General features: G+C 25.1%; 1 protein-coding gene across 2 annotated transcripts in view; it reads right to left on the minus strand.

Moving 5' to 3' along the window:
- Nucleotides 1-259: 259 nt before the first annotated feature.
- Nucleotides 260-13359, minus strand: part of LOC142328463 (WD repeat-containing protein 5-like) — a 43568-nt gene continuing 30468 nt past the window's right edge. The window contains exons 8-10 of one of the 2 annotated variants that reach the window (XM_075372265.1): nucleotides 11566-11653; nucleotides 7518-7655; nucleotides 260-2314 (exon numbers count right to left, since the gene is read on the minus strand). In XM_075372265.1, the coding sequence (XP_075228380.1) occupies nucleotides 7555-7655; nucleotides 11566-11653 (189 nt within the window). In that variant the 3' untranslated portion in view covers nucleotides 260-2314; nucleotides 7518-7554. Of the gene's footprint in view, nucleotides 2315-7023; nucleotides 7656-11565; nucleotides 11654-13359 lie in introns of those variants that run through there. The other variant, XM_075372266.1, reaches the window with a different exon arrangement.

Consider the following 13359-nt stretch of genomic DNA (forward strand, 5'->3'; position numbering starts at 1 on the left):
AGAAAATTTTTCTGCTCCCTAGATTTTTCCATCAGGGAATTTCATTGCCAACTTCAATACATAATATGTAATTGAAGAAGGTAGAATGTTTTTCTCTGGTAAAAATCCCTCCACGGAATTTCACAGCAAATATATAATTTATTTGAAATAATTCAAGAATTATTGTATGTAATAATTGTATTATAATAATTATTATAATACATTAATTATAATATATTATTGTATTATAATAATTGCATTATTGAAATAATACACATAATTTGGTTTGATTCATTTATTTTATTAAAAACAAAATTTATCCTCAATTCTATTTTTAATATAGTAATTTATAAATAAATTATAAAACTTGCAGGCTATTGAAAAGTTATCAAGGAAATAGGTCTATATTTTTATTTAGGATATTTTACTTTTTTCTGATTATGTGCTTTATGCTGTGTTAAAAATATAAGTAAACCAATTTACCTGTTTATAAATATATGTTTTTTTACAGTTAATAATAAAATCAGTTAACTGTTATTTAAAATTAATACACTTACTTATATTTACTTACTGAAAGACATCCAATTTACAATAATATTTCATGCCTTTTAATTAATATTTTTCTGAGGAATCAGCATAAAAGGTTTTTATCACCAAAAACTGAAATGCTTAATTTCTAAGTTATAACCAAATCATCTTGAAATGAAAGACATTTATAGAAATTAAATGCACCTTTTCTATCAAATTTTTATAGAAAAACTTTTTAACAGTATTAATAAATTATTAAAAAAAATTGGAAATTTAAAAAACCCAATTGTGTCAAAAAGACTAATTAATGGTTTTTCATTTTAACTGTTATTACTGTTGAACCAGCTGCCAGAACGCTATGAAATTTTTCTCTTCTTGATATTTTATGAAGAGTTTTTTGCCTACACAATTCAAGAAATAGAAATTTCCCTTTCCCTTAATTTTTGTTGATATTCAGGCTAATGATATAAATGAAAAATGTTTAGCTGAAAATGATTTATACATTGAATGGATGAAATATTTAAAAAAGAATAAATTTGCTTTAAAAAAAAATAATTCAAATATGGTCATCCAGGTACAAACCATTATGGTCATTCAAGTACAAACCCTAATATTCAAAAATGTTTACTAATTGCGTAGAAACAACACAATACCTAGAAACAAATTCTTATCCTGCATGGGATTTTACTACAGCATTATGTAAGTCATTTATTATTTATTATACAGCATTATTTATTATACAGATGGCAAAATAATATAAGTCATTTTACGACTTAAATTGTTTTGCCATCTGTCTGAATTACCAAATTTGAACAATTCTTTCACAGGAAACACTCATTTTGTTATGCATGCTAATGTCACATATATAAATTTAATTAGGGTCAAAAAGTCTCTAGCACTACATTTTGATATCATCCTGAATATCAATTGGAAAACAGAAAAATGCCAGTTTTTTAAATTTATTAAAAAAAATCCTATTTTATTAATTCTCTTATCCTTTCACACAATATCCATGAAAACAAAAATATTATAGTTTTCTGGCAGCTGGTTCAATAGTAAGTATGGTTAAAATTAAGGTATTTCAGTTTTCAGACAAATTTTTTAACATTTCCTTCAAACTTTTTAATAGTAGATCTAAATGAAAATTTTACTACAAAAAAATATTCTCAATACTATTTTTTGTAAGATTACTTATTAACATTTTAAGATAAAAATTAAACACTTAAGTTAAAATATGTTAATTCACACCTGATTTTGCTACTATCCACATTATTTCCTTCCTTAGGCAAACAGAAAGTAGTACTCATCAATTCACAGATCGTGCAAATTATTTTAACTATTATCATAAGTCTTTAATAATATTAATTATAACAGTTTAGTAGTATTAATAAATGAAAAACTTACGACCAAAAACATTTACACTTTCTATATAAAAATAGTAAAATTTTAGTTAGTTTTCCAGAAAAAACTTGTTTAATTAGTTATGTGATTTAATTAGTACTTAATTATGGTTATTTAATTAGTATATTATTAAAAAAAAGAATTAAAATTTCATAGTTACTGTTGTTTATATATTTAATTCTTGGAATGATTTACTTTGTTTATTTTATAATTTGTTAAATTAAATTATTTTAAATATTAAAATAAAGCGTTTGTAAAATAATGTTGTGTTATTTCTCATAACTAGATACAATTACACTTCATCAAAATCTCTATTGATCGAATCAAAAGGCATGATCTATTTGTAGATAATACATGAGCAGAGATTTACAGTTGAAAAGTAATAATCTTATACAAAAAGAATTATCTGTAATTAAAGAATACATATGAAAATATTAAAATATGTTTTTACTTTTGATTAATCGAACAATAAAGATAATTTTATCAATTTTTTCTTCAATATAGTTAAATTTAAAAAAAGATACTTAGTAATACATTAGCTGACTGTTGTCATTAAATATTTGGACATATCTTAACATAATATTTTTAATAATGTATTATATAACACGATAAAAATAAAGAGTACCTTGGTAAAAATCATTATAGCCTAAGTAAAACTGATGAGTCCAAAATATTCTATCATTAATTAGGTTATCAAATTAAAAATGGCTTATACTTTTCTACATCAGGGCACATAAACTTATCAGAAAATTAAAAAAATTTATAGTAAAAGAGTTTTCACACTAACAATTTGTACTGGTATAATAATAATAGTCATTGCAAAAAATCAGAGTATATTATTGACTTTTTCAAACAACATATACTAATTTTACTACAAATTATATAGTAGTTGTGTATCTTATGATGAAACAAAATCTAAATGCATTCATTTTACATAAACATATAAAAAATAAGAAAAAGTTTCAATAAATCATTTGATATAATTATAATAAAATTCTAATGCATGTTACAAAGAGTAACAAGAAACTGGAATAAATTTTTTTCTTTGATCACATTTTGACAAAAAGGATATATACACATAAGGTAAATTACACATAATTCTTTTACACATTATTTTATATAAAAAAACAATTTTTGTTTTGAACAAAGTATGATAATTAATGGTATTTTTTTAAATAACAAGAATAAACACTTGTTTATAATAAGAATTATTAGTAAGATTTGCACAATGAAAAAAAAATTACATCTATCAAAATAATAAATAATCAATTAAGAGACACTGTAACATGAAATTATTATTTAAAAGAGTATTTTATTGCCACTAAGAAAAAAGTACATTTAATACTGTCAACTATAAATGTAATCAGAGTAATTTCGATGATTAAAATCTGATATATATGCTTCCCTCAGAATTGATCAGTTAATGAACATGCATACGTTCATCAATTGGAGAGGGTTTAATGACCAAGTCTTTCCTTTTTGTTTTGAAGTAAATAGCATACTTATTACTTTGAAAAGATTTTGTTGAATAATTTTTAGTTTTTAATGTTATACTCACAGGCACAAATTTATTGATTCATATTACAAACACCATATTTAGTGTATTTAACAAACTTTTTGTATCATTTAGTGAGTAACTAATGAACTAATAAGAAGTAATTTTTTCAAAGTAATTATGAATCAGTTTGAAAGGTGTTTTTTTTCTTACTAGGAAAAAATGGTACAAAACTATAGTTTATGTCAATTTTAATAAATAACTCACCAAAATGTTCTCTTCATAACACAGAAATTTTATGTCATAAAAGACAAATAAATCTGTTAAGATTAAAATAAGTCAATAATTCAATTAGATTTTTAGCAAATACTATTATTTTAACCAGAACATAATAAATGTAGTGTACATTTTCTTAATTTGTTATATAACATTTTTTTTCTGAATTTATGGAATGCTTTTGACAACCCTAATGTAATAGAAATGTAAGGGCTAAGAGCATTCTCAACATTATCAGAAGCACAAAATTGCTGGGTTACCTGAAATAATTAAAACTTTTATGACAAAAATAAGAAATTCATGGATTATTACTAGATATATACTTGCTTATAAAATCAGTACAAAAATTTTATGACTTAACACATAAATGTATAACCTAATATATAAACATTTAAAATTAATCATATCTTTTAAAAAAAAAAGAACACACAAAACATGTTAAGAATTTTTGTGCTAATCAAAGGGGATCAGCACTGATTTTTATTCAGTCTTATAATATTTGAATAAAATCACATTTTTGTAAGCGTTTTTAAATGTTAAAATTCTTCATTTAAATAAAATTGACAGCTTTTTAATTCATATATATCTTCAATATGAATATCTTAATTTATACAAAATTCTGATATTAAATGATTAAAAATTTGTTTTTAAATCAGTTATAATATATATATATATATATACTTTTACAATTAAAAAAGGTATGTTATAAAGAAATTACTTTAAAAAAATACCAATAAACCAACACAAATGATTAAAATTTAATATAAGTAAATTGAAACTGTAAATCAATATTTTCTTGAATACTTTTACACAATCAACTACTATAAAAACTACTCTTTATTTTAAAAAATTGCATTCACATATACAGAATGTCCATATAACAGCTTTACAACTTTAAATATTAATAATGGATAGAGAATATTACAGGTAAGTTTAATTTAAGGGTAATATTGAAAACGTTTCACAGACATCTGGTGTTCTTGATTATTTGGAAGTGACATGTGGTGCCACCTCATAGACAAAACAAATCATGCTTATTTAACTCAGTATTTGCTATGAATGCTCAAGAGAAGGCACAAATTGTTGAGTAGTTCATGAAAATGAAATCAGATATAGTAGTTCAACATAGTTTAGAACATGATATAACATATCATCATTGTCATAGTCTAGTATTCATCCATGCCATCATTTAAGATGATAGGATTGCTCATAAGAATCTTACTATTACTGGGTTGAATCACTTATAAATGATGAAAATTTGTGTGGTGCTATGTAGTAGCACTTTTAGTTTATTACTAATTTTAATAAAACCCATCTTATTGTTAAATAAAAAGGGTAAAATTGATCTTTTTCTTGTCATCAAAATCAGGCAAACTAATGCCAGTTGTAATGGTAACTTATAATTATTAATTGTTATAACCAATTTAGTTATAACAAAATACTTTTGTTACAGAATTAGGTTATGTTTGAAAGAAGCTGTCAATAAGTGTTGTATGTATTTTTTTTAGTGGTTTAGTTTTTTTTGCAGAAATAAAGTGGGAGAAACACATAAGACTATGAACCTTGGTAAATGCTTTTTTTCTATAAAAAAAACCTACAAAACGTCTATAAAAATTCATACTGTAAAGATTAGTTTTAAAAAATCATCAATTTTCAACTAAATTAAACTCTTCCTAATTTTTTCCTTAATTGCAGATTTTAATTTTTTTATGAAAAATTATACTTTACATTATATAAACATGTAGAACACAAAAAAAAATTAATAAATACAGAAATATAAACATTTAAAATTAACCTAATTTTCTTTGTATTTTTATAAGTTATAAAAAAAAAATATTTAAATGAATATATACAATAAATTCTTAAAGGGAGCAGGGCATGGGAATTTATATACTGTCAAAAATGATCATAAGAACCAGATTAAGTGCTATTATATTAAAATAGAAGATATTCTTAAATTTATATACAATATGTATTTAACACCATAATAACACAAATTTGAACTGTGTACACATAGGACTACAAAGAAAGCAGCATATATTAAACATAAAAGTATGGTGCCGAGGAGAAATTGTTTTCAGAACAACTATATTGCTGATAAACAAAAGCATGAATGTTAAATATATCTAAAAAATAAAGAGCATCAATATTAACCCTAGAATACTAATGTATCTACTATTTACATGGACAGCTAAGATTTCCTAAACTGTTTGCTCAAAAGTAACCCCCCATTATTTTTTTCAACTAGCAGTACTTCTACTGGTTCGTTCAGTTATTGTTGCAGTGGACCATTCAATGTATTCCTTCATCTATTTGTTGTTATAATAGAGCACACTAAATCACCATACAAAACTTATAAGACATATAACTTTTATAAGATTTACGTATTATAAGTATTAGTAGATAACATCAGCATGTAGATTAGAAATATGTAATTATTACTATTTAATAAGTATTATTTATATATATAATTTTTTTAAACTAAATAATTATCATTCAAATAGTTTCTTTTTATTGTTTATGATCCTGTGACACACGACTATTTTTAGTGAATATTGAAAATGCAAAATTTAATGTTACATAATAAAATGTGTAAATAATTGACATGCAGCTAAATTACACTGGTTTACTGCATCCAGCTGGCTAAAAAGAAATTATTTTAAATTAACAATAGTTAAAAAAATAAAAAAAAATAAAGCTGAAATTTCACCTGATGGTACTGATTTAAAATTTAAGAATGGAAATATTGGATTTACAATATTTTTATTCAGAGACTCCTGTTTCCATGTGTAAAGGATCACAGTAAGCAAAACTTCATTCATCAGATTTTTATCCTGGAGATTCAAAGAAAAAGTGATGCAATCAATTAAATGTTCCAGCATATAAAATGTGCCAAAAAACCATGAAGATGACTGATGTGCTTCTTTTTATATGTTGAATATTGCTGGAGTCAATTTATTTATTATTTACCTTATCAATGTTTTAGAAAAAGACAAGAAAGAAACTAATAAACTAGACTTTATTTCATGACAGAAGCATAAGAAATTATTATAAACAATAAAATGATAGAATATTCATGTGTTCAGTCAATACCTGAAAACTATGATTCAAACTGCACTGATCGAGAAAAGTAGCATACATCTGAAACTTACAAAGAACAGACCAAACAAAGAACTATTATGTTTTTTGTGACTATAAAAAGAAAAGAGTAATGATTATTATACGAAATTTCAAATATTACTCTTAGTAAACAACACATAAAGTTATATCCCAGACATTAAAAGAAAACTTTCTAATCTCAGCAATATTTTTTAATTTCAAAAACTAGTTAACTTAATTTTCTTTTAGATTTTATTAAATTAAAATTTAGTTGTAACATTTTTATAATTATTAGGTTTTAATAAGAAATAAAAAAACACAAAAAATTGTAGAAAATCAGATTAAAACAGTTCTGAATAAAGAAAATCAATTACATGTCAATTAATAGTTAATCACAAGCTCTAAATGAAAATGTTACATATTGTTAGTAATCAATGCATAATGAAAAACATTAGTTATCTAGGGTTAATGAGCAAATATTACTACCTAAAAAGACAGGTAAGTACATTCTCATGCCCCAGCTGGTTTTACAAAACATATTCCAAACTGAAAATGAAATAGAATGATCGATAACTCTGTCATCGATAACAAATGGTAATATGATTAATCACTCATGGAAGAATAATAGTAAAATAAATATTAAGAAGAAAACTAAACATTTATCCATTTGAACCAGTCAAGTTCAGTCATAAATAAAAATTCAGTATAATTATAATACACATATGTACAAAACAATCACCGTAAACAAACAGGATTATAATGGAAATAATATTGTACTATGTATCACTTTTCCATAATTTGATTGTTTTATCTTGTTCTAACGCTGCTGATGCTATAATATTTTCAGTTGGATGGCACGTTGTACACAGTACTACATCTAAAAAATAAAAAAAAATAAATCAGTAATTTTCTTAATTTACTGTGAATAATAATATGCTGAAAAATTTAAAAAAAAGTAAAAAATTAGATTGTAAAACAAAACATCAACCAAGGTTTAATATAAAATAAAAAGTTTTGTGGGTAATAACACAATAAAGCGAACTTATAATTTCATTCATTGGCATAAATAAGGAACAATTTAAAATTATTAAAAATTACAATTGTTTAATAATTTAAAGCCAATTATAACTTGCTCAAAAATTAATAAAACATATCTTCCAAAAATTAATATGATCTAACTATCAGCACCTTTTACATTTGAGTTTTTTTTGGCAGCACTTTTTTTAATGATGCCTGTATTAAAGTCTCAGAAACACCTTAAGCGTTTAATAATTTATTCTTTTTAATCTATGTAATGAATTAACCTTCATTTAATGTGATCTTTGGTTGAACTTAGTTTTGAGTTTGTAGATTTTACATTATTACAACAGTTGTGATATATATATATATATATATATAAAATGTGCATACTATGGTTAATGTGCCATTTATGCAAGGTGATTTACAGATGTATTGTACAATATTTTATGTGGTCTTTGAATCTGTGAATGGATGTGTTCCCACTCTGTATTTAATATAATAATTGCATATTCATTAAAGTGTTTATTTCTGGGTTGCCGTGTTACAATAACCTAGTTTCCTGAAGACAGCATACATAAATCATTAACACAATATTGCCAACATCTTTAGGAAAGAAGGGTTCTGGAATCAGTTCAACAATAAGCACAGTAGACAAGATCATATGGCAAACTAACAAAAATAAAACCCAGGAGCACAAAATTAGACTGCAGTGACTTGACTAAATACTGAGACGACTATACATTTACCTATACAGATACAAGAAGCACATACAGTCATAACACACACAACAGAATCAACTTTCCCAAATCATCTAATAAAAACAGCACAGTAACTAAGAATAATTTTGTACACGATGATAATTTTAAACTTAATACTTCCAATTTTGATTTTACCCTTGTTTACCTTAACAATAAGCTCTAGAAAAATTCTTAAATTGGAATGAAAAAATAAAACATCAATTTTTTTCCAGATTGTGATTCATTACAGGTTGTAGTCCAGATAGCTAATAAATGTTTCATAAGTAACAACTGTTTTTATTCCTTCTTCCACACTGCTCATCTGAAAATTATTAGAGATCTCTATTTTTCCAAATGTAATAATTTTCCTGGTAATACTGAATTTTTCTAAAATTTCATAAAGCAATCTGCTTTTCAGATTCTTTTCAAAAGGACTATGATGCTTTTAAAACAATCCAGCTAACTGATGAACCAGAAAAATTATAGGATGCAGAGGTGCAAGGTTAAGGATTAGCTTTCTTGTGCAGGAGGTTGATAGTTCAAGACATGACAAACCAAATATATTGTAAAGCTAATGGTTTCTAGATATTGTCACAAACTCCATGATGACCAAAACAAAACAAAAATATACTGTTGACTATAAACACTTGTAATTATAGTAATTTTAATTATTTTGGTGTTGATTCTAAATATTTGTTTGACTCCAAACTAAATACTGCTGATTTGATCAAAACTAAATACAGGTTATAAACCTATACTTACATGACCCTAAAAAGCCATAGATGATCCAGATAAGTGTAAGTGGATCAAAGTAAAGTAAAAAACAAGACAGTAAATTATTAAAATTTGGATTTATTTGCATTTTACAAATTATGCTAAATGTTCTTCATAGCTCTTTTTAATAGAAAATGCTAAGTAATTAATTGTAAATAATATAGATTGAATAATATTTTTAAATAAATCAATGAACATAATTTTTAACTCAGAACTATAAATTGATTTCAATAACTACTACAAAAAGACCAAAACACATTACACGTGATCTGTAGGTCACCTTATTAATTATTAAACTTTCTATCAAAATAAATCAACATTTGAAATAATTTTAAATATTCTTGCTCTGTTTTATCCATTTCCAAAGCATTTTTTCGATCTCATTCACAATTTACCTTAAAAAATCTTAACCCTGTAGGTCGTAACTGAATGATTTTAAAAAGCCGTATAAATTACTCAACTAAGGGCTAAAATTTCTGACATCACCATAAAGCTGATCAGTGTTAATGCTTTCAGTACCAGCAACTAAAGAAGTAAATTCCACCTACAGCCTAATTATTTTTTAACTTTTGCATGCCTAGAAAAAATGTGGTCATCTTTACAAAAATTTTTAACTAATATATGTTCAAAAAACAATAACATTTTAAAAATGATTTTGTTATTTTAACCTGATTTTAATATTTATAAAATTTCTTTTATTGATGTTTTCATATTTTAATAACATACATATGAGCAGTCATTTAAAAAAGAATAAAGGCACTTAGGGGAGTTTTAAAAAAATTAGTTTAATAATGTTATATTTACTGTATTTTCATGTTTATAGGCTCTTTTACTAATGTAAACTGATTTTATATTAAAAATAGGAATATGAACACAATCACGTGTTTTTTACACATATATAACAATTAGAATAGAATAGCAATTAAAATCTGCATCAATAATAGATATAAAACACTTATTTGAGAAGATTGGGTTAGTTTCTTCTATGCAGAAAGGATTAATGTTCAAAATTTGTTGGGAATTAAGAAAATTAAGAGCGTATAAAATTGAATGTGTAATATTCCAAGTATTTTCAATAGCAGACCCTAATAACATGGCTTCACATCAAGTTATCTTGATACCAGGGCTCAATGTGTTATTACATGATGTTAGAAAGATCAGTCTTATCAAATATAAGTACTTCTTCTAGCTTCTCTGTATTTTTGGTTAAAGGTCAGAACTTAGAAGTCGACCAAATGATAAACTGTAAGAAAAAATTATGCTCAAAACCTGTTAACTTTTTTACTTAAAATCTATATGCTAATGACCAAAAATATTTAATTGTAAATATTTATTATTATTCTATTTATACTTTTTCCACTGCATGAATGTTTGTTTAACAATTGAAAAACACATGAAGGTTAATATTTTAAACAAAAAATGTTTGTAAAGAGTTTTTGACCAGATCTTGCCTTGCAGCTTATTTCAATAACTGTTTAGAATTTGCACCTAACCATTTTATTTGCATCTAGAAAATAAGATAAAAAAAACAACTACTGCTTCAAGGAACTTCCCTATTGTATCACAATATCATTCTTACATGCCGAGGGATAATTCTCACTTACTTTTAAAATTCCAGGTAGGTGGCATCTAACCTGCTAGCAGTTTACACTTAGACTTTTAAAATTTACCTATAATAAATATAAGTGCTCTGCTATACTTACCGTAGTAAATACAGTAAATATAAGTGGCATTCAGCCAGCCCCACTCTGATTCAGATGGCATGTAATAATCAAATAAGCAAACCCGTTTAGAAGAAAATATGGTTTCTCAATTATAAGTTGTAGAGAAAATTTTCAAGTTTTAAAAAATGGTTTACTAAAACAATATACCTGAATACAAATTTATGCAACTGAACTATACACATTATAAAGTCATATACTGTACAATATTTATATAATTTTCAAAGATTATTCTTACATTTGCATTCATGACAATGACTTCAAGTTAAAGATAAGAAAAATTGTGATCACAATTTCATAAAACATGTACAATACAATAGACATTAACAAGCTGAGAATTCATAAACAGGAACAACAAGCAGTTGACCTTAGATAAATTTACAATTCCCTTATGTTTACAAGTTAATAGAAGAACTGTAATACAAAACAGCAGTTAATGAATAGAATAATGAATATCATGAAAATTTTATAAATAAATTATATAATAAATATGACAGTTTACTTAAAATACCTATGAGCATATTGAATTAATTACCAGTATGTCCATGCAGCTTTTGTACAATTTCCTTTGTTTGTAAATTCCATATATACACAAGATTATCCTCAGATCCAGACACAATCCACTGTGAACAAGAAAATACAGATAAAGTATAATGAAAAAATAAGTAATAAAAATAAATAAGTCAACCACTGCATATTTTTTAACATTATAAAAGTATAATAAAAAAAACCTGGTAATTAAAGCTAGTAAATATAAACAAGAACCACCAACAAACAACTGTAATTAAATCTAGGCCACCAAAGCACATACTTATTCAGATAATATAAGAGCAATGTTTTTGATTATCCTATACTAAAGAGTCTTATAAAGAGTGGTGCAGTTGCTTTAACTGCTATCATATAATCAGATGATTATGGAACATAGAATACCAAAACTATTACAATAAATAAAATCTTTATTCAAAACTGAATACATACCTTAAAGAAAGTCTGAAGGTGTAATAAATTCTATATTCCCATGTCAACTACCAGTTTTCCATTTATGCTTTTAATTTCCCATATTTAAAAATAAATTGATTTTAGTAAAATTATAGCATTTTTTATAAAAATACCTACTATTCCCTAAGCTTAGAAACTTCATTTATTGAAATGTACCATGTATACATAAATAAAAATATATATACACATATATGTTTATGTATATATAAGTGTACTGTAATTTGTAAAATTACATTTGTAATTAGTAAATATACTTAATTATAAATAATTAGGTATAATTTGCAAATTTAAAAATTATAGTAATTTGTAAATTTACAGTATTAATGTTCCTCACCCCATTAAAAAATAAAAATCACAAATAATTTTAAACACACATTGCTAATGTATGCTGACCAAAATTTTTAATACCCAGTTAAAAGAATTTCTTGAAGTAAACTTCCTACCTTATGAAGCAATGATAAACAGCAAGAATTATGTACGAAGGGACAGCTGAAATGTAACACACACTGGAATATTAAGGTAAAAAATGCTTTGCATGAAGTAAGTGTTGTCATGTTGTAGTTTCTTTCCCCTTCTATTAACATTTAAAACTATTGATCCACACCCTCTCATCTTTCAGTTACCAGTGTTATGAAATCAAGTATGTGTTATGTCGACACATATAAATCATGCAGTGATTGAATCTTTAACAGTGCAAAGCGTGAATGGTAATGACACTCATCGTCATCTAAAAGCAATTTATGATAATTAAAAACTGTTGATTGAAATACTGTAAGTAGGCAATAAAATTTTTTCCATCAAAAGCTGGGCTAATATTGAGGATGAATCTTGCAGTGATCACCAGTTTCTGTGACTGATGAGATAAGTAAGTGGATGAATTGGCTCAAAATGATCATCAAACCACACAACACACCACCAACCAGATAGGCCTACAAAAACAATAAGTAGGATATACTATTGCACAACTGGGTTACCATAAAATTTGTTTATGGTGAGTACGCAAACTCACAGAAAAGAAACACAATGAAAGGAATGTTGTAATCATCTTCTGAAATGTTATCATGGCGAGGGAGATGACTTTATTTCAATAGTGTGACTGAAGATGCAACCCAAGTCTACTGTATCTAAAGGATAATGTAAGGTTGTAGATCAAGGAAAGGCAGGCATTCTTCCTCAATGAAATAAAAAAAAGAACTGGTTCACTACTGGGGAGATGTGTAGCTGTAAGTGGTGATTACATGGAAAAGTAAATTTAAACTTTTGTAACATTTTTGTTTGTAGCATTTATGTACTTTTCGGCTATATTTGCATCATTTGACTATCTCTTTTC

This window comes from Lycorma delicatula, chromosome 7 (assembly GCF_047948215.1).
Source record: "Lycorma delicatula isolate Av1 chromosome 7, ASM4794821v1, whole genome shotgun sequence".
Classification (NCBI taxonomy): domain Eukaryota; kingdom Metazoa; phylum Arthropoda; class Insecta; order Hemiptera; family Fulgoridae; genus Lycorma; species Lycorma delicatula.